The sequence below is a fragment of the Pseudorca crassidens genome, chromosome 1 (assembly GCF_039906515.1).
Source record: "Pseudorca crassidens isolate mPseCra1 chromosome 1, mPseCra1.hap1, whole genome shotgun sequence".
Classification (NCBI taxonomy): domain Eukaryota; kingdom Metazoa; phylum Chordata; class Mammalia; order Artiodactyla; family Delphinidae; genus Pseudorca; species Pseudorca crassidens.
This window is the reverse complement of record NC_090296.1, coordinates 183,024,335-183,047,926: the sequence shown is the minus strand read 5'-3', so window position 1 is coordinate 183,047,926 and position 23,592 is coordinate 183,024,335. Positions and strand designations below refer to the sequence as shown.

The window sequence follows — 23,592 nt, the reverse complement described above, 5'->3', positions numbered from 1 at the left end:
CCGATTCAACATCACCCCCTCACTTAAGAATTCCATAGCATTTTATACATAACTTTATTTTTATTTTATTTTATTTTATTTTTATTATTTTTTTTTTGCGGTACGCGGGCCTCTCATTGTTGTGGCCTCTCCCGTTGCGGAGCACAGGCTCCGGACGCGCAGGCTCAGCGGCCATGGCTCACGGGCCCAGCCGCTCCGCGGCATGTGGGATCCTCCCAGACCAGGGCACGAACCCACGTCCCCGGCATCAGCAGGCGGACTCTCAACCACTGCGCCACCAGGGAAGCCCTATACATAACTTTTTAGATGCATTTTTCATATTAGATTTTAATTCACTGAATATGAAGTTATATGCCCCACTAGATCATAAATATACCAAGGCACATATTTTAACTTATTAAAGTATCTAGAATACCTTATAAAATGGCTTAAACTCAATTGGTGCTTAATAAATATTTCCTGAATATGTTGCTAAATAAGCAGGAGATATTTCTTGCTTTTCTATAACAAAATTCTCCTTTACACATACAATTTGCATCTCAATTTTGAAAAAGGATTTACAATTTTAGCAGCTTTTGGATTTCTCTTTCCTAGTCTTATGAAACCAAAAATGAAGAAAAAGCATTTGTTGAAATTTTATATAACCACCTGTTTTACCAATTCAAATTCAATAACAAAGGTATTACAGTCAACTACTTTAATTAGGAGCACCCATGGTTCTTGTTTCAATATTGTACGACATTCACTGGAGAATAGCTCTTTGTGAGGCAAGAAGAAACACATTTAAAAAAAAACCAACTGATAAATTTAAAACTCTAAGAAATTACACAATGTAGTTATATTTATTTATGATCTAATTCCAAAACAGGAATTCAGAAGGCTCACTAAAATATGTATATTCTTTGTGAAATAGATTTCAGGTCAAAGAAACACTAGCTTCTACAATGTATAAAACATGGGAATTTCTAGAATCAGTCTTTAAATTAGTACGCCTTTAAATTAGGGAGTATTAAATAATAGTTTATTATTTGATACTTGCAAAAAACCTAAGAAGGTAGGATTATACATTACTATTTCATACATGAGATATCTAAAATTAAACAATGTGCCAACGGTAATTCCCTTGGTAAATACTGAAGTCAGGACTAGAGTTAGATTCATCTCCCCATATTTTATACTCTACACTAGTTGTCCTCTAAGGATGGTTCTGGACCAGCAGCAACAACATCACCTGGAAACTTATTTAAAGTGCCAATTCTTGGGCCCTATCTCAGACCTACTGAATCAGGAACTCTGGGGTAGGGCTCAGCAATCTGTTTAAAAATTGTTTCAGGGGCTTTCCTGGTGGCACAGTGGTTGAGAGTCCGCCTGCCGATGCAGGGGACGCGGGTTCGTGCTCCGGTCCAGGAAGATCCCACATGCCGCGGAGCGGCTGGGCCCGTGAGCCATGGCCGCTGAGCCTGCGCGTCCGGAGCCTGTGCTCCGCAACGGGAGAGGCCACAGCAGTGAGAGGTCCGCATACCGCAAAAAAAAAAAAAAAAAAAAAAAATTGTTTCAGCTTATTCTGCTGCATGCTAAATTTTGAGACCCACTGCTCAAAACCACTGACACTAACAGTTAAGAGTATTTACAATTCCAAGTTGTTAAATCAATGCTAATCCAAAAGGAATATGTAGAAAAACAGCTATTCAAGCTTTATTATCCTTGCTACAATAAACACTGTGGGGAAAACAACTATAAGATTAAAGAATTTTTTGACATTTGTTATTACAATACCTCATTTTCCATTACGTAATGTGTAGAAAACAGCTCCTATGTTCTAATAGTAGGAGGAGAAGAAGAAGAGGAGGAGGAAGGAAGGAGAAATGAGGAAGAAGAAAGAGAGGAAGAGAGGAGAAGGAGAAGAAGAAGGGCAAGGAGAACAAGAAGGAGAAGAAGAATTAGAAGGAGAAGAAGGAGAAGAAGAAGAAGAAGAGGAGGAAGAGGAAGAAAAGGAAGAGGAAGAAGAGGAAGCGGAAGAAGAGGAAGAAAGAGGAGGAGGAGGAGGGGGGGAGGAGGAGAGAATGGTTGGGAGAATTATGGGTTGAAATTCTTAGTCGAGTGTATTTGAGAAACACAAGGCACAACTCAAGGGTTCCATTTAAACACACACACACACACACACACACACACAGTTTGATGTAAATAGTCCTTCAGGAGTTCTGTAGACAAGAACTGTAGCCATTATATTCTTTTTTTTTTTTTTTAACTCACGGATCCCTAATGTATTTGAACAACGCCAAAAATAGTCTGGCACATGGTAAGTACTCAATAAGTATTTGTCAGCTGAGTAAATAAAAAATACTAATGACTTGTGTTTGAGAATCACTAAATACCTTTTAATAAAATTTTTTGACCTAGCTTTCAAAACAAGTTAGAATAATTTAAATTTTTGAGAATTTAAAAAAAATTTTAAAATTAAAAAACACATCAGAGTTATAAGAAATGACTCATATTTATGCAAGAATTTACTCACATGTAATTGTGAATGAAAACTCTATTTGCTCCAGACAAAACAGACTTCAAAGTAAAGAAAGTTATCAGGGATAAAGAAGGTATTACATAATGACAAAGAGTTCAATAGTTCAAGAAGACATAACAATCCTCAACATATCTGAGCCTAACAACAGAGTGTCAAAGTGAGGCAAAAACTAATAAAACAGCAAACAGAAATAAATGAATCCACTATCGTTGTTAGAGACTTCAACACCCCTTTATCAAAGATGAACACAAACAGCAGGCAAAAGAACAGTATTTGCAAAATAATGAAGTTGGACCTTTACCTTATATCATACACAAATATGAACTCAGACTAAATCACAACCCCAAACAGAAGAGCTATAAAACTCTCAGAACAAAGCCAGGGGAAAAGCCTCATGACATTGAATTTGGCAGCTATGTCTTGGATATGACCCCAAAAGCAAAGGCAACAAAAGAAAAAATAGATAAACTGAACTATATCGAAATTAAAGATGTTGTGCATCAATGAACACTATCAACAGAGTGAAAAGTCAACCCATAGAATCTGAGAAAATATCTGCAAATCATAGTCTGATAAGAGATTAATATCCAGAATATATAAAGAACTCCTACAACTCAACAACAAGAAAGCAAAAAACCCAATTCAAAGTGAGCAAAAGAACTTAACAGATATGCAAATTACCAATAAGCACATAGAAAGACGGTCAATGTCACTAGCATTAGGGAGATGCAAATCAAAACCGCAATGTGATATGACCTCACACTCATTATCTTGGCTATTGTAAAACAAAACAAAACAAAAAATAAATGTTGTCAAGAACGTGGAGGAAGAAATGCTTGTTATATATGTAAAATTTTATGTTACATATATTTTATCATAATAAAAATTTTTTTTAAGATTTATTTTAATAGGAAGCAAATTAAAGATCTTATCACCTTTCAGGAGAGAAAAAGCATTAGCTCTATTCAAATCCAATATTTAATATCTTCCAATACTTTGCTTTATTCCTCTTACCATAATTATATAAAGAAAACATAAAGACTTTTTATCTTAAGTATCATATATATAAGTATGCCCTCAAATCTCTAATTTACCCAGTGGATATTACCTGTATTATCATTTTCTATAGGTTCCATGTCATGAAAAAGATTGAGAAGCCCAGCTATATTCCAGCTTCCTTTCCTATCTATTGGCTAGTTAATTTAGTTGTAGGAATATAGGAATTGGAAGTCAAAGGAGAAATGAGAGTAAGCAGACGTATAGCACTCTCTCTCAAAAAAGTAATATCTGTAATGGAGAGATAACAACTGCTTGGAAAATCTTCCTTTGAAAAGCAGTTTGGCTTATTCCATAATCTAAAATCAGTATAAGCCTGCTAACGTCAAGGGGATAAAATCTATGTACAAGCAGTCTACGTTAACAGGTAATAGGCTTGTCAGATGTAAATGAAAATCACAAGTATGCAAATAAGTCAGGTTTTCCAGTCATATTCTGACTCCTCAACATTACCAGGGTCTGAAAAAAAGTGAGCTGTCCTATGCTCAAAATTTAAATGATTTCTGTATTTGAATACTTTTCAAGATGATTAAAGCTATGATGCCTTGAGATTAAACACTTCTCCCTTTGCAGCACTGTTTTCTAAAATGCCACACTGTACTACAGATTAAATTAGTAATAAAGCATGAGTAAGAAACAGCTATGATGTCTGAAACTACCTGCTGTCCTGTGTTACACACAGAAAGCTGACCCTCAGATTTGTGCATTTGTAGAGAGAGATGATTTGGTTCTGGTTCTTAATCTCCTTACAATCACATTTATCAAAGGGGATTCGTGTTGTGCCATTTCTTCTCTGTGAGCTGCCACCAGAGTTCAACATCAGTATTTTAACACCTGTATACTTTGTTAAGGATGGTCATGAATTACCATTCTTTGACCTTTACATTATTCTACAGCATTGCTCATCAGCAACTGTTGTTATCAGTTATTTATAGTATCACTGGTCTGTGATGGAAAGGGCAATCTAAATTCTGAATATATAAAAGATGGAGATCATGTTAGAAGCATGTGAAAATGTAAACAAACACTACCACAGTGTTTTGTGGCTGATTCTGTTTTTCTAATGACGTGAATACAGAATGTCACAACTGGAATCTATACTAAGGCAATGCTAGTAATGAAACAGAAATGGTACAAGCTATGACAGTTAAGTGCTGTTAAGAGGGAAATCTTTTTTGAATGGAACATGAATAGTGAATGGGTCTAGTCCAGGATAATTCTGGAGCAGATTTTTCCACTCTATAAAAAGCCTCTCATGTCCTTTCATTTTACACCGGACTTTGAAATACACCAATTCTATTGATTAGAACTACTGGCTGTCCATATTTATGTTTCAGAAATTTTGTTGATAAACACTGAATTACTGAATTTAATATTTAAATTAAAAAATAATTTAATAGTAAATAAAATAAAAATCATTTAATTTTTAAAACCTACGTTTTCTAATTAACTCACTAAAAGCTTTCCCAGAATACTATTTTGAGTTTATGACATCCTAACCAACAGTGTAACTGTGTTTGGTTAGAAAACTTTGTATTTAACTTAAAAGAGACTGAAAACTAATCCCTGGCAGGAAATTTAGATCCCACTTTAAAGAGAATATGAGAAAATTTTATTTTAAACTTAGTGATTTCCCCAAAGAAATTCTAGGTCAAGATATTTTTCTGTGTCTTTCTTCTCTTTTACAAGAAACTGCATTCATCTCATGTAAAATACATCCAAAGTTAATAAAAGTAATATATCCATGCATATGAGTTAAAAACATAACAGATCAGGAAATAATCCATAAAAGCACTATAATTCTATCTATAGCAGCTTAGAAAAGAGAACTAATTTTATCCTCAAAATTTTATTATTGCCACCAATCTCCTGTGGCTTTGCTTTCAGCTTCACTTTATCTTTTAAGGACTCCTACATTGGTCCAAATATTAAATGTTTCAACTGTGTTGTCTTATCTTTTCATCACTCCTCTTTTCTCACAGTCACTTGGTATGAGACCAGCACTATGGTAGGTGTTATAAAACAGTCAAATTGTCAGCACCCTTTTCCTTGAGATACTTACAGTATCATGAAGGAGTTAGACAAGTAAATTAACATTGGTGGTATTCTGGGACACGTGCTGTACTACAGCTAATGCCCAAAGAAGAACTATTTGGATTTGACTGGAGAGAGGGATCAGTGAAAGTTTCCCAGAAAAACTGACTTTCAACTAAGATTGAAAGGATGGTTAGGAGACAGTCGAATGAAAGTACCATGGCATGACAGAGAGTCACATTTAGAGAATAAATAGATTTGCTGGATGAACGGGAGAGTGGGCTGTTGATGATGAGACCAAAATAAGGAGCCTGAGTCAGACAAGAAAACATCTTAATGATGGATGTATTAACTAACCTTACTCTGGTAATCATTTTGCAACATGTATACATATGTAGAATCATTACATTGTACAACCTAAGCTTACACAATGTTATATGTCAGTTTTATCTCAATAAAGTTGGAAACAACAAAAAAATTACAATACCAAGCTAAGGCGATGAAGAACATCGACTTGGATATTTGCTAAAGAACTCAAAAACAAAATCAGGTATCTTTTTCTGTTCCCACAGAAAGTCCAACCTTGGGTTGGACTTCTGCCAACCCTGGCTTCCAAGTTAAAAACTAACAGTGCTCGTTAGCAGCTCTTTGTTTTTTGCCTTACATTTCCAATTAATCCAACTGTACTGCATTCATGTGATACATGTATTACATCAAATTATATAGCCATTCCTCTTTTTTGTCCTTCCTAATTTCACTCCTTACTCATCACTTAAGAGTATTTCAACAATGGAATAGCTATCAAGCACAAAGTGACATGCTACTCCAGTCAGTCACTGTTACCAATAATTTTAGAAAAGCAAATCCAAGCACACCTTTCCCTTCATTAACTGTCTCTTTTATCACTCTACTATTGCAGAATAGCCCCAACTCTGAAGACTGCTATACAATGAATCACCCAGGTTCCATTAGCTTCTAACTTCCAATTAGAACTGGCTGGTGTAAGACACCGGCAGAAGACTGTAGGGTGGAAGGAAAGAGCATTCAGGGTATTTATTCCCACAAACCCATCCCCTTCCCTCTCTGCCTCATCATGGTTGTGGCAGGGAGACACAAAGTGAAGAGGAGGTGGGTAGCCTACCTGAAAAAGAATTCAGAGTAATGATAGTAAAGATGATCCAAGATCTCGAAAAATGAATGGAGGCTCAGACCGAGAGGATACAAAAAATGTTTAATAAAGAGATAAAAGCTTTAAATTACAGAGATGAACAATACAGTAACTGAAATGAAAAATACACTAGAAGGAATCAATAGCACAATAAATGAGTCAGAAGAAAGAATAAGTGAGCTGGAAGACAGATGGTGGAAATCACTGCTGCAGAACAGAATAAAGGAAAATGTAAAGAAATGAGGACATGAGCTGCTTGTAAATTTTGGAGATTAATCCTTTGTCAGTTGCTTCATCTGCAAATATTTTCTGCCATTCTGAGGGTTGTCTTTTGGTCTTGTTTATCGTTTCCTTTGCTGTGCAAAAGCTTTGAAGTTTCATTAGGTCCCATTTGTTTACTTTTGTTTTTATTTCCATTTCTCTAGGAGGTGGGTCAAAAAGGATATTGCTGTGATTTATGTCATAGAGTGTTCTGCCTATGTTTTGCTCTAAGAATTTGATAGTTTCTGGCCTTACATTTAGGTCTTTAATCCATTTTGAGCTTATTTTTGGGTACAGTGTTAGGGAGTGTTCTAATCTCATACTTTTACATGTACCTGTCCAGTTTTCTCAGCACCACTTATTGAAGAGGCTGTCTTTTCTCCACTGTACATTCCTGCCTCCTTTATCAAAGATAAGGTGACCATATGTGCATGGGTTTACCTCTGGGCTTTCTATCCTGTTCCATTGATCTATATTTCTGTTTCTGTGCCAGCACCATACTGTCTTGATTACTGTAGCTCATGCAGCTCAATAACAAAAAAACAAACAACCCAATCCAAAAATGGGCAGAAGACCTAAATCGACATTTCTCCAAAGAAGATATACAGATTGCCAACAAACATATGAAAGAATGCTCAACATCATTAATCATTAGAGAAATGCAAATCAAAACTACAATGAGATATCATCTCACACTGGTCAGAATGGCCATCATCAAAAAATCTAGAAACAATAAATGCTGGAGAGGGTGTGGAGAAAAGGGAACACTTTTGCACTGCTGGTGGGAATGTGAATTAGTACAGCCACTATGAAGAACAGTACGGAGGTTCCTTAAAAAACTACAAAGAGAACTACCATATGACCCAGCAATCCTACTACTGGGATATACCCTGAGAAAACCATAATTCAAAAAGAGTCACGTCCCAAAATGTTCACTGCAGCTCTATTTACAATAGCCAGGAGATGGAAGCAACCTAAGTGTCCATCATCAGATGAGTGGATAAAGAAGATGTGGCACATATATATAATGGAATATTACTCAGCCATAAAAGGAAACAAAATTGAGTTATTTGTAGTGAGGTGGATGGACCTAGAGTCTGTCATACAGAGTGAAGTAAGTCAGAAAGAGAAAGACAAATACCGTATGCTCACACATATATATGGAATCTAAGAAAAAAAAATGTCATGAAGAACCTAGGGGTAAGATGGGAATAAAGACACAGACCTACTAGAGAATGGACTTGAGGATATGGGGTGGGGGAAGGGTAAGCTGTGACAAAGTGAGAGAGTGGCATGGACATATATACACTACCGAACGTAAAATAGATAGCTAGTGGGAAGCAGCTGCATAGCACAGGGAGATCAGCTCGGTGCTTTGTGACCACCTAGAGGGGTGGAATAGGAAGGGTGGGAGGGAGGGAGACTCAAGAGAGAAGAGATATGGGGATATATGTACATGTCTAACTGATTCACTTTATTATAAAGCAGAAATTAACACACCATTGTAAAGCAATTATTCTCCAATAAAGATGTAAAAAAAAAAAAAATGAGAACAGTCTAAGAAACCTCTGGAACAACATTAAACTCACTGACATTCACATTATAGAGGTCCCAGAAGGACCTCCCAGAAGGAGAGAGAGAAAAAGGGTCTGAGAAAATATTTGAAGAGATAATAAACTGAAAACTTCCCTAACATGGGAAAGGAAACACTCACTCAAATCCAGGAAGCGCAGAGAGTCCCAGGAAGGATAAACCGAAGGAGGAACACTTCGAGACACATATTAATCAAATTGACAAAAGTTAATGACAAAGAGAAAACTAACAGTTATTACGGCTCCATGATGGGTATAACTGCTACTTTATCTTTTCCTGGTGAATTTCTGTGCAGCTCTTTAAAGCCAGCTCAAAAATTACTTCTCGTAACAATTTTTTTCTTTGTGTACTATCAACCCTCCTTCCTCTGCACCCAAATAACACTGTACCTTCTTTATGATCCTTGTATTCTGTTTTAAATGATATTTAATATTTAAAATTTCTCTTATCTCTTAGATTTTAAAATCCTTGCATCTCCTTCTATTACTTGCATAAAGTATTTCTCATAACTGGTATGCAAAAATATCTCTTAAATTGCATTATAATGTGTCTTCAGAAGTAACCTCTTAGGGAATAAAAATGATGTTATGAATATAGTTTACACATTTATGAAGCTGTGTATGATGTCATTACAGTCATAAAAATTTGACTAGATATACAGAGACAAATCTGAAAAAAAACAATGATGATACAGTTTTTAAAATCTGGAATCTGACCCAAACATTTTCCCAGAATGTATTATTTGTACTGTTAGGCCACAAATGAAATATCTAAATATTTTTAGTTGTCTAAAGAAAACATCATGTATATATACTTGTTCTTTTAATCTTATGATTATAGAATTTAAAGAACTCTAATTATTTTATGCTGAATAGTAATAATGAGGAAAATGGAATTACTTTATAAAAATGAAAATAGTTATGTCAATAATAAATTATTCCAGTTAAAACAAAGTTCAGGGCTTCCCTTGTGGCGCAGTGGTTGAGAGTCCGCCTGCCGATGAAGGAGACACGGGTTCGTGCCCCGGTCCGGGAAGATCCCACATGCCGTGGAGAGGCTAGGCCCGTGAGCCATGGCTGCTGAGCCTGCACGTCTGGAGCCTGTGCTCCGCAACGGGAGAGGCCACAACAGTGAGAGGCCCACGTACCGCAAAAGAAAAACAAAAACAAAGTTCACAGAACTAGTGCATTTTAGTGAGATCATTAATATTACTTACACCTCCTTAACTTAATTTTTATTATTATTGTTAACTCTCACCTTGTTCTCAAAATGTACTGCTATTTACAAAATATGTGATATGGTATAATATCATGAACTAAAAGATACATATACACAAATATATATATTTTGTTCTTACCTCGTATATACATATGAGGTAAGAACGAAAGAAAATAAGGATTCAGACACTAAATGGAGCCACATGTAAAACTGGATCACAAAATGCATTCTGTAAGTTTTACAGAATCACTAATATTAGATTAAAATTTTCATTCTTTCTGTGAGTCAATATGAACAGGGAAGTATAAATAGTAAAGTAATTCAGAGCCTCAAGAAAATGCGAAGCCAACGTGATTGTATTAGCCTTTGGCATCAATGATTTCTTACAGTCACAGGGAACATACACACACTCTTGATGGTCTACCTTTCTCAATATGACAGAAAGTTGATAAAGTAAAAAAAATAAGTTAGAAACGCATTTTTGGAACCATTCATGTATGAGTACCAGGGCAAAAAAAAAATAATCCCCGGAGGTTATGTTTTGGGTTATTGGTATATTTAAGAGTGTCTCCAGGTTTAGTCCAATGTGCTGCCAATCTTGAGAACTGGAGCTTGACTAAACAAATGGGTCTTCAAAGTGTGGCTGCCAGACCAGCAGCACCAGCATCACCTGGGAACTTAAAAATGTAATATTAGGGTCGACCTCAGACCTACTTAATCAGAAATTCTGGAGTGAGCCCAAGATTCCTGTGTTTTAATAAGCTCTCCAGGTGATTCTGATGCGTGCTTGAGAACCTCTGGACTAAAACAATCCCCAGCAAAGCAGAGTAAGATTGCCTCACACCAACAAAATTTGTGTTTTGTACATTAAGAACAAAAGAAGGCAAGAATGGATTTGGGCACTGGACATTTCTTATTATTGTTTTCTCTCCAGGTTACTGTCACTAACACTTCACCTATCTTCCCTTCCTTTTTCTTCAGAATTATTTATAGAGTACCAGTTTTCTGTTTCTCCATCTCCTGTGGCATAAAACTGCAATCAAATCAGGTCAGAACCACCTAGAGGGGTGGGATAGGGAGGGTGGGAGGGAGACGCAAGAGGGAGGGGATATGGGGATATAGGTATACATATATTCACTTTGTTATACAGCAGAAACTAACACAACATTGTAAAGCAATTATGTTCCAATAAAGACGTTTAAAAAATAATCAAGTCAGAAATCTTAAAAATGTTTGGTTTTTAAGCAGGAGATATTCCCAAGATGTGGGATAGTGTTTAAGAGCACAGATTTGAGCATCTGTGATTTGGATTCAAAGGTTCCAGTTCCCAAGCTTACTAAATAGTGTGCACAAAGGCAAGCTGTTTAACATCTTTAAACCTTGGTTTGCTGACGTGTAAACAGGGATAATTATACAAGCCTGCAAAGTTCACTGGGAGGACTTAATGTGGATTATGTATGAAAGGCATCCACCTAATGCCTATCACATAATAAACACTCAATTAGTACTGCTTTCACTTCTAAGATGCTTCACTATATGAAAGCTACCACTGCTCATTTGTCAGACCTCCCCGTTAGTTTTGTGTAGTCAAAGAGGACATGCTGGGGAACACAAGCCTATTAAATATCAGAATTTATACATTTATAAACTTGGCATTTTTCCCTTTTCATTAACAGCCTCCACTTAACTGTTTAGGTATTATTCTTTGAAATAGGCAAATCAAAGGTAGATTTTAAGTATAAATTAGATATAATTTTTAATTCTATTTAAAGTTTATTAATCATAAATAAATCACCTGAAGTTTCCGGAGAAAAAATGATTTAAAGAAGATATAATTGAACTCATATAACATCCTTCCATTAGCCAATACATTATCGACGAATTGGTGAGCATATTGGCATTAGTACCTATTATGTATAAAACTATGCATGTTTTTTAATAAATATATTTAAAGTACTTTTTGTAGATACTTTTAAAATAAGCACTGTGGAGTCAATCTGTGAAGAGATATATTCATTTATTTGGGCATGAAAAGATAATAGTTATTATATATTCTTGTCATATCTCAACCTTTCGTCCTTTGGTTATTTGGCCATTAGTACAGAACAGAAATAAAACAAACATTTTTTGTAAACTATTTTTAATAAACTATTTTTAGTTGATCTGCTCCACCAGATAACTCAGGCAAAACTACACTTCTTGGATAGTAATGTTATGAAGAACTTGAAGAAAATTAGTTCCAAACAGCAAATTTACTGAGTTTTACTCAAACCATGAGATTAAGGAACTATGTTTTGAATTTCATTATGTCTGTAATTTCTAAAAGATAGACTTTGTAACCTCAATGTAAATAATTCTTTGGAGAAAGGCTGTGCCAGATAGGATTACTAAATAAAAACTACCTTTGCTTATAGTTTACGGTTGAATTTAAGTATCATATAAACTCTCAGGAACAATTTATGTTCTTAATGTCAGAGATATTTGAGTGGCTACCTTAAAGTCATATCACCTTGCAAATAAATATCTTTTTCAATATGCACACACAGGCATCACATTTAAGCAAAAACCTTCACACCATAAAGAAAATGCACTGTCTTCCCTTACTTGTATCTCTGTGTCTATTGAATGAACACACAACAAATGTAGGAGATAATAGAGACAATAAAAAAATAAATTTTTTTTATTCTAAAGTCTTATGTAGACTTTGGTAACTCTTGTTCCATTTATTTTATTATCTCAAAACTTAAAGTTTAAATTCAATTCAGTAAATTTCTTTTAAATAGACAGAAATTTAAAAACCCACTTTTATGGTAATCCTTTGTGACTGAAAACGTTAAACTAAGTTAATAATGTTTACAATGAAGTTCAAAATGTCAAATTGAAAGTAGAACTAAATCAAGCTGGTTCAGGTGAAGAAATGTTTCCTTTAGAATAAAATTACCTAAGAAGTTCAAATACAGATTACAGTAAGAGATGAATTTAGCTAAATAGGAAGGCATTTTATAAACTCAAAAGAAGCATCTTCAAAGCACTCTACTTTTTTTTTTTTAGTATATGTGCTGTCAAAGCAAGCACAAAAGCGCTTTACTGATTGCTTGTATTTAGGAAAAGGGAAAATACTAAGATGACTGGATTCTAATGAGACTTACAACCTAGTGGAAAAAGGAAAATAAACCCAGATGCATACATGCAGAAAACTCAATTGATGGAATTAATGTTAAATATTTGGAAAGTAACAATAGCCATGAAGAATATTACTGAAATAAATTACAACTCTAAACAGAAAAACGTTCTCTCATTACATCTCAACCACTTGTATCCTCTACTTGCAAATACAGTTTTCTTAACAAATATTCTGAAGTTTAAATGATACTATTTCCTTCCTGGCATCTTCATCACAGCAAAATATGTTCTCCACTACCACCATCAACTTCTGGTCAAGGTTCTCATTTGACTTAATTTTGATATCAATACTCAGTGCCCTTAAACCTTAATATAATGACATTGCTTTGGGGATTTATAATGTTATTTTCTAGACATATTCTGCACATAATACTTTTTCACACTGCTTTCCACTGCCATCAAAGATATGATGCCGACATCAGAAGCAAGTTACTGTTACTTTCTCTAGAGTGATAACTTGTTTGCATTTTTTCCTTTATTTTTGTGAATTTTTCTATTCCCTTTTAGAGAATCATCCTCCTCCCCTTATGCTTGATAGTAATTCATAGTGTATTGTGGGTGGAATGTGTTACAACATAGCAGAAAATTCTTCTCTGGTACCCTAAAGAGGCAATCACTCATCATCAATGATAAGCAAAATGGCATTACCTCTGCCCTCCTGAGCTTGTGGTCCAGGAAAGACATATAAGGTCTTTACTTTATAGAAATACTGTTTCTCTCTAGTTCATGTCAACAAAACCCCTTCACACAGTTGGGAGAAATAACTATGTACATCCTAAGAATTGTAAGATGTCAAAAATATGATAAACAGTAACAAAAGGCCAATAAAAAATTGGGGAAAATCTCTACAACATTCGTAACAGATAAAAAATAACCTCATTGCTTTAAAAGATCTTATAAATCAGTAAGAAAAAAGCAAGCACTGCAAACTGAAAACCAAGGAAAGAGCACAAACAGGAAACACACACACAGAAATAAACTTGGACAAGGTACAAAGAAAAAAAGAGGTTACCCTCTCTTTGTATTAAAGAAACGAAAAAATACAATTAGCTGCTACTTTAACCTATTAAATTGGAAAATACAAAAAAAAAATTAAACATTCAAGTGTTTGGCAAGCATACAGAAAAACACACCATCATGCACTGCTTTCAAAAATGGTACATTTTGCAAAGTAACACAAAATATAAATCAAATGTTTTAACGTATAAATAACAACAAATATAAAAATTCTACTCTGTACTCTCAGGATATAATCTACAATGTGTGTAAAGCTGCATAGTGTTCAGTGCAGATTGATTAAATCTGTGTATAATCAAAAGGAACTCAGAAATCAAATAGTGAGGAATTAAATTAGTCAATTATGGTACATCCTATTAATGGAAAACTACTGCCCCATTAAAAAAAAGTATTGGTAAATAATTGCTTATAGATTGTAAATGAAATTAAAAGCATATTAAAAAATGTGATTGATAGAACCTATTTTTTGCTAAATATATATGTATATATGCATAGTGTTTTTATCATAGTGGCAAGATTATAGTTGTTAACATTACTTCCCTTTCTTATCTATATTTAAATATTTTCCTACAGTAAAAATACATTTCTTCATTTATGGAAAAAAAGTATTTTTGTAACAATAAAAATGTCAAATTCTTAGAATAATAAGTAAATGGTCTTTACCCATAGTAGTATTTTAGTTCATTTATATTAGCCACTAAAATTCAGTTGGAGAGTCTTTTCAGGTATTATTCAATACAGAGACACAACCAAGATAGACCCACAGACCTGAGTGTCCACCGTGGGCCTCTCTTTCTGCTGGGCATTACACATCTATTCATGTGTATGCTGGTTTCATGTCTGATTAAGCTTACTATTCTCACAGACCAGATGCTCAGGAAATACATGACTAATGTAAGAATTAATTGTGTGCCTAGTCAAGGCTACTTCTCCTCCAGACCATAAGGATCTTTGAGTATTTGGTGTATCTGCATATACAAATGTCATTAGATCATATTGATGTTGGTTCATATGTGATATATACATATATCACATATATCACATATATATATCATATATATATACATAAATGGTTCATATGTGATATAGTATGTTCATATTTTCAAGTCCTTGTCTTAATATAGGAATTAAATCTAATTTATCTTTACTTAGTTGAGAAAACATATTTTTTCCTCCACATTTTGTATAACTATAACAATTTTGTGCAGGAGTTGGAATGCAAATAAATTTACTTCGTCTTAACGTGGTTAAAGGGAAGGCACATTCAAAAATTATATAATGAGGGCTTCCCTGGTGGCGCAGTGGTTGAGAGTCCACCTGCAGATGCAGCGGACACGGGTTCGTGCCCCGGTCTGGGAAGATACCATATGACGCGGAGCGGCTGGGCCCGTGAGCCATGGCCGCTGAGCCTGAGCCTGTGCTCCACAACGGGAGAGGCCACAACAGTGAGAGGCCCGCGTACCGCAAAAAAAAAAAAAAAAAAAATTATATAATGAAAATGTTAATTTCAGAATGCAATTGTAACCATGATATAAAAGTTATTATTTTATTATTAAACAGTGATCTTTGGTAACATAACATAAATCATACACTGTATTATGAATATATTCTTAAAACCTTACCATGTACAGCAAATATATATTACCTAACCTCTGTATATATATTATTTTAGGTACGGTTTACAAGTATTTTCAGCATAGATTTCTCTTAAATTCCATGTTTTCAAGTCACTGTAGTTAATTTTTTAAATTATTATCAAGCTAAAATACACTGAAATAAAATTAAAGTGATTTAAAACAAATTACTGATATGTATGCAAAAATAAAGAATAGGTGCTTAACTCAAGGTCAGTCTAAAATAAAAGCAATTTTTCCTGTGTTTTAGAGGTGCAATTATGCTTTATATTCAGTCCTGTGAAAACACTGCCGGAAATGCTATTTCCCACCAGTATTAAAACACTTAAGAGAAAATTACTACGGTTAATTTTTATTTTGCCTGTTTGTATTTTTATTTTTATTTTAGCAAAACTGTTTCTAAAGCCTGGTATTTAACCATTACTCTGGATTTATAAAACTGGATCTTTTCGAAATTATATTGGGAGAGTGTTGAGGCATCTAAATTGGCCTATTAAAAATTGGCTTACCAGAGAAGGCTCCGAGAAAGCAGTGATTCTGGCATTTAATGTCTGAGACTAAAGCTTTGAAAATTGTTACTGTTGCAGAGCAGAAAACATTCAAATATTTTCAGTTTTACTGAAGCTTTATCCACATTTATATCTAGCACTTAGATACATTACGATATGCACAGTTATGTCACAGAAACAACTTGCATTATTTATGTGGCTTTTAGTTGATAATGGTGTCAAGCCTGTACAAATGCATAATGTAGATAGGAATGTAGGTGCATCTGCAGCAGTGGGGACTATAACTCATTTCCACCTGAAAGACCATGATCAGTGTGGTGAAATGAAAAGAAAAATCTAAGAAAAAGTACTTCTACTTCATAAACAAGCAGCACAAAACTGTGTTCTATCTAGTCTGCATTTTGAATGAGATGGCTCATATTCAAATAGTTTCTCAACAATCTGTAAGCAAACCTAAAAATGCAAAATATTTAAAAATATCTATTTTTTCCAGATGATAATAAAATTGGTATGCTTGGTTTTGATCCAAAAGAAAGACTGAGATCATTTTTTAGAGGTAGAGAAGAGAACACATAGGCAAAAAGATTTGAGAGAAATGGCTGGGTGTTTTACAGTGAAAGAGGCAGCATAGAGGGTGTCTTGAGTTACATATCTTTTATTTATTTATTTTTAATGTATTTATTTATTTATTTTTGGCTGTGTTGGGTCTTCACTGCTGCGCGCAGGCTTTCCCTAGTTGTGGCGAGCAGGGGCTACTCTTCGTTGCGGTGCGCGGGCTTCTCGTTGTGGTGGCTTCTCTTGTTGTGGAGCACGGGCTCTAGGCACATGGGCTTCAGTAGTTGTGGCATGGGCTCAGTAGTTGTGGCTCGCAGGCTCTGGAGTGCAGGCTCAGTAGTTGTGGCACACGGGCCTAGTTGCTCCGCCGCATGTGGGATCTTCCCAGACCAGGGCTTGAATCCATGTCCCCTGCACTGGCAGGCGGGTTCTCAACCACTGCGCCACCAGAGAAGCCCTCATGCCTTTTAGATTAACACAGGGTAGAGTTTTCTCCCAAATGATTTCTCAATTATATGTTACTTTATAACACACAAATTTTATTTTTAAGAAAAATCATCTTAGAATATTTTTTATTGTTTTTTCCTGAAATATTTTGTACTACTTTTTTTTAATTAGTCACTGGATTTAGAGGAAAATGAGTCTGCTCTGATCAAAATTGGAATCAGTTAATAAGAAAGCCACCCTCTGTCTTTTAGCAATACCCTCCCCACTTTCTGTTATGGAGGGCCCCTAAGAATGAGGTTCTAGAACCACCTAGGAGTTACACTAAAAATACAGAGCCCCAGCTCTATTCCCAAGATTCTGGTTCAAGTGTCAGAATCTGCTTTTAAATGTATTACATATTTAAATATTAATAAACCACAAACATTTTCGGAGGTACTTGATCCACACTTTAAGAAACTTCCCTAAAGCTTCTGTGAGCACAGTTAGAAACTACAGACCCAGAATATGCATACGTACTCTACTAGGTATACTTCCATATGAACAATAAATAGCAATAAACAGGAAGAGCTTAATCTTGCTTGAGGGAATGATTTAAGACTCCTAAAAGATCTTAATATTAAACCTTATTTAACCAGTAGATGGGCATTTACTGCAGTCAAATAAAATGGATTTGAGGGCCAAGGGCTCAAAATGTTGCTCTCCTTGGCTTCCAGCTGTGAAAAGGAAGTTGGGTGAAAAAAAGGCTTTCCTATGAGTAAAAAATGATCATAAAATTTATGGTATTTAGCTACAAGCTAATTTACCAATTTGCGTACTAACGTAAAACTGCCTTGTGGCTTCCCTGGTGGCGCAGTGGTTGAGAGTCCGCCTGCCGATGCAGGGGACACGGGTTCGTGCCCCGGTCCGGGAAGATCCCACATGCCGCGGAGCGGCTGGGCCCGTGAGCCATGGCCGCTGAGCCTGCGCGTCCGGACCCCGTGCCCCGCAACGGGAGAGGCCACAACAGTGAGAGGCCCGCCTACCGCAAACAAAACAAAACAAAACTGCCTTGGCTTATTGAACTGATTATGGAGGTCAGAGTACAGGATTCTGAGATCTTATGAAATTACAAACCGTGAGGAATCATTACACAACACTTCCAAATCTTCAATGTTCTAAACATATTTAAATTTGAATTAGCTACAAAGCTCAGATGCTAGGTAATCCAAATACCTTGATTCAATAAGCAAATAATTTTTTTAAACAATTCTCAGCTGAGTAAGACTAATGTTTTTGCCAAGTTTCCTAGTAGTTCCTGGAGCACGAATGGATATAAACTCATTTTTCTTCTGTGGTGTGTGTGCGTGTGTTGTTGTTGTTGTTTAACTAGATTAGGGTGCTTTTCCCAAAATACCAAGAAAAGAAATTTTCTATTAAATATTCCCTCTCACTGCATAAGTTAGAGGAAACAGAAATTTCATCCAACTCCAATCTCAAAAGAACATGCAAATTGCAACTGATGATATTTACATTGAAGGGATTTTACTTTATTTTTTCTCTGGTTGTAGTTGAGAACAATATTTATTTCTAAATAAATATTTAGATTCCAATTCTAGGAAAAAAAATCATGCCAGGTGCCCTTAGTTGGTCCCTGCTGAGCGGGATGAAGGGAGAATCCACTCACCATGCCCCGTGTTAAGACCATGGCCACACAGAAGAAGCCCTAGAAGAAGAGATGACTATTTCTAATTCATATACAAATGCTGAATGCACCAGCTGTATGGAATGGTGTTACTCTCCCACAAACAAACAAGTAAAAAATAAAGATGCAACCCTTAATTTAGACCCAGAGTGCACTTTAGATCCTCAGGTACAAAGAATAGTCCATTGAAGTGTGAACACAAAACAATAGATTGTGGCTTAGACTATGACTTTACTTGTTTTTCATCATGGAAATGAAATGGTAAAAGCTGAGACCTTACTGAAGACTCATCTGCACAATGAAAACTTCCCTGCATATTCCTACCCCACCATGACTCTTCTAGATGTTTTATTGCTTCATTAGGTGTATGAAGTGAGAGAATATTTTGAAATATAGTAATGTGATTTTTTTTTCTTTTGCACTTGCTTATGAATATTCCTTACCAACCCAAGCCAGAAGCAATCTTTACTTAGGGTGAAGTGGAATCATAGAAAGTAAAGAGACAGAAAGAACTGGTGTTGAGCTTTTTGATTTTCAAAACTGGTCTTGAAAACTGTTTCAGACACAGTAGTCTAAAAACCTGGCTTTAAATCTCTAGAGCCAGATACCTGAGAGAGAAAAGCATTTTCTAAATGGAAAATCTCCCCTTTAAATATAAAAAACAAAACAACCCATAATTTGGACAAACTGAGCTTGGAGTTCTACTATAAGCCATAGAGTAGAATAAATGATATATAAGAACTGTTTCACAAAGTAAAAAATGTCAGACCTTCCTTGGCTGAAGAAAGGACCTAGAGAGAATGGGAGAGGAAAACTAGAGGAGAAAGCAGTTTAGGAACTGCCCCCTTCTCCAGGATTTTGTCATGTAGAGCACATCCATTCATGATTATCTGATTATTAAGTATTCCTATTTAAAATATATTTAATTTTGTGCCTTGTAGCCTTTAATTCTAAAGCAAAAATATATTGATCCTAATCATCAACTAACTCACTCAACAAATAATTACTGGGACTTAATACATAATAAGCCTTAGAAATAATGCAATAAGTGGGAATCACAGTCCTTGAAATTCCTCAAGGAATTTGCAGTCTATTGGAGGCAGAGGGTGAGGGTCAGAGACAAGTTAAAAGCCGATTATATTCCTTTGCTTATATGCTGCCATGTTTCTGTTTATACTTTTACCACCTAGAAGTGAGATTCTAGTCTGCCTTTTTCCTTACAGAAATATAGTTTATTAATGAAGTATGGCTTATTTGCACGAGCCACAGAAACTTTCTGAAATTACCCTGTGCTTTTTTACGTCAGAAGCAGCCCAAGGAAATTTTGTATTCTGAAATTTCAAAAATTACTTGCCAACTGTCAAATGTGATCAAAACAAAGCAGTATGAATATCTACTACTCTATTACTTTGGGCATCCTGGCTGCAGACGTTTAAATAAAATGATGGTAAAACTGGAACCATTTTAATAGACAAAAGGGAGCTCAGAAAACCAGGGTGAAAAAGTCAGCCCAGGGAAAGAAAAATCATTGTACACTTAAGATACCGTGGTCCCCTTGAGTACAAGGTCAAATTGGCCAGGGCAATGATGGACTGGACAGTGGATATACCTTTAGTTTTCTTTGAAGCAGCAACCTAGGAACTGGGGGTCATGAAGCTTTAATGAGGAGAAGTGTGAAGGCATAAAGGTTTGGAAAAGATTCTCTGTAATATAAATGGGGATTCCTTTGTTGTCTTCAGTAACATTTCCTTGAAATCAATAAAAGGAAAGAGGAAGAATGGGATCTTGTAGGAAGTGAGCACTCAATATATTTGTGGACAACAAAACAGGGGAAAGGTATGAGTTATTAAACCTCGAAAGAAAAGACCAAAATAAATGATGATAAAGAGCAAAGACTGGAAGAAGAGGGAAAGGGGCAAGGTGTTGGAGGAGCAGCTGAAAAAGGAAGAAAAGGAGAAAAGAAATTTGGAGGGGAAGGAAAGAATAGATAATTCTAAAACAACATATTAACAGTGCTTTTCGATGAGTGGTGATACTACAAATAATTTTTCTTTATTTACTCATGCTTTTCTCTGGTTTCTATGACTTTTATAAGAGCATTTAGTATTTTTTAATTAAAATTTTTTTTTTAATTTTGTAAGAAAGAGTACACTTAGCCCACTTATGCTCTCACTTAAACCTTCATCTTTACAAGAGCATTAACTTAGGGTAAGGTGGTGTGGCAGGAATTTGGGAACTGCCTAATAAATAGTCCCTAACAGACATGTTCCAAATGTGTGTTCACTTACGTTGTATGATCCACCGACGGCCTGTGATTTTCCTCCCCATGATGAATACTGGTTCCATTACCAAGTCCCCACCTGAATGTGTTTGAATCTTGAATTAGTTTTTCTGAGATTGGCTGGTACCATCTACACAGGCTTCCTTTTTCAAAGCTGCAAACTTCCATAGCTTGAATAGGACGGGACAGAGATAAGATGAGCTAATCACAATAAATGTATTAATAAATGGCGATTTCCATCTGCATCAGCACTTTCTTACTCTTGGGGTTTCCTTAAATTATAATCTAACTTTTAAGCATAACTGAAAGAATTAGGCGAATTGTTTACATAATCACTAGAAAAGTTTTAAAGAAATCTAGGTGTATTATATTCAAATATCTATATTAACTGAAATATGGAAATAAATGCACATACTGAAGATTCTGCTTTCATAAAGAAGTGAGATTTTAATTCGCTCTGAAAGCAGCAATTTAAGAATCGCCACTCTGTTCTGACACAACACTTACATTGCTTATATGACCTCCAAGTTCTGATAAGTCTGTTCTTTTTTCACAGTATTATCGCAAAGCTAAATCCCAAATTCCAAATTACTTAAATTCAAAGCTACAACAGCTTTTAGATTGAACCTCTTTCCTTGAAAGTTTTCAATATTCTTGTAATGACTGTATTCTAATATCAAACAAAATTAAAAGTCCAGTGATTTTTTAAATATATAAGTTGTGTGTGAAAACAAATGTTTCTTTTTCTCTCCTTCTCTCTCTGATGTGTTCATGTGTCTGTCTGTCTTAAATCCTCTACTTCTTGAATAAAAGAAAAGATTCAACTCAATGAGGTCTTGTGTATACAATGGAAAGCCTGGTGTGTACTCCAGGTTTTAAACGGCATAAACGGTGACAGCGTAGGCTACCACTACTATGGACTGTGGTAATTGGATTCACGATTTAACATAAAATTCATGATTTAACATAAAATTTGAGAAGGAAAACTCCATCAAAAAAAGTGATTTTAATCACGACATTCAGGTGTGTTATTTAATCTCTGATGTTAATACTGATCATATAATTATACTTATTTTGTGAAGAGATTTAGAATTCAATAGACTCCTGTTCATATTATTAAACAAGATTTTAAAAATTATAGATTTTTTAAAAATTAGAGGACATAGAGTTTCAGGCAACCTAAGATCTGCTGTACAACATTGTACCTACAGTCAACAATACTGTATTGTACACTTAAAAATTTATTAAGAGGGTAGATCTTATATTGTATTCTTATCACAATGAAAAAATTACAAAATATGACTGTAGATGACAAGCAGATTTATCACAATAGTTCATTTTACAAAGAGGTGGCGAAGACAAGACACAATTTGTTCAGAACTAAATGGTAATAATTCATGTTTAATCAAAATAAATAAATATCCCCATGATTTTAAAAATTTAATAGTAGACATTCATTCAGGACATTTACAGAACTTATCAAAACTTCCCATCCAATCATAAATGGCATTACTAAAATTTCAAAGTTGAACTAAGAAGAAAGTCAGTATTTACTAAAGATGCTCACTAGGTGTAATTAATTAGATTTTGTGAAAACTTTTACAAAGTCGACTTATGTGTGATCAGAAGAGCATTTTAGTGTCTTCCCATGAGGGAGTCTGAATACCACAGCATCGTCCATTATATTACCTTACATCTGTGATGCACAGTACATCCTTCTGACCAACTCGAGTTAATTACTGTCCCATCTTATTCACAGAGTGAATTAGCTTTGATTTTATGAGGTTTTTTGGCCTGGATTAGTTTATTGTGTATTTGTATTTTTTAAGTTTTAGAATTCCTTGACGAGGCTGACATAAGATAAATTAGAATTTCACTATACGCTATATTATCTGTATGTTCTAAACCGTCAGTATTATCAAGACACTTGATCAATATTATGGTAAATTCACATACAACTTAATAAAGAGCAAGGAAGGGGAAAAAAAATCACAAGTGTTTATTCCTTCTGATCCTGTGTTTTGCCCACTCAGACACAGATTAATTTTTCTCCTCTCAGTTTGTATCTTTGACTGAGAAGTTCACTTCTAAATTAAATAATTTGCCTTGATCCATTCAGGAGAAGCCATAGATTGGCAAGTGTCAATAAATGAAAACCATCTTTCAACAGTACCTAGCCGTTGAAGTGTCCACACGTATTAGGATTGGTTTTCTTATTAACTCTGCACATTTGACATAGTATTCATTTTATGTGTGCATTTTGACAATGGTAAAATTTGAGCAGATTCATCTAATTTGAGGATATTATGCTTCTTCCCTAAACATTTCTATCTAGTGATTGTGACAAGCAGAGACAAAAAGGGGGATGAATAAAAATGATAAATGATAGCTCTGGAATCAAGCTAAGTCCATGAAAACAAGTATTTTGAATTTA

At 35.0% G+C, this 23,592-nt stretch overlaps 1 protein-coding gene across 1 annotated transcript in view; it reads right to left on the bottom strand.

Moving 5' to 3' along the window:
* Positions 1-23,592, bottom strand: part of MALRD1 (MAM and LDL receptor class A domain containing 1) — a 596,783-nt gene that overhangs the window by 359,017 nt on the left and 214,174 nt on the right. The window contains exon 22 of the mRNA XM_067730697.1: positions 21,166-21,328. Coding sequence (XP_067586798.1) covers positions 21,166-21,328 — 163 coding nt within the window. The remainder of the gene's footprint in view (positions 1-21,165; positions 21,329-23,592) is intronic.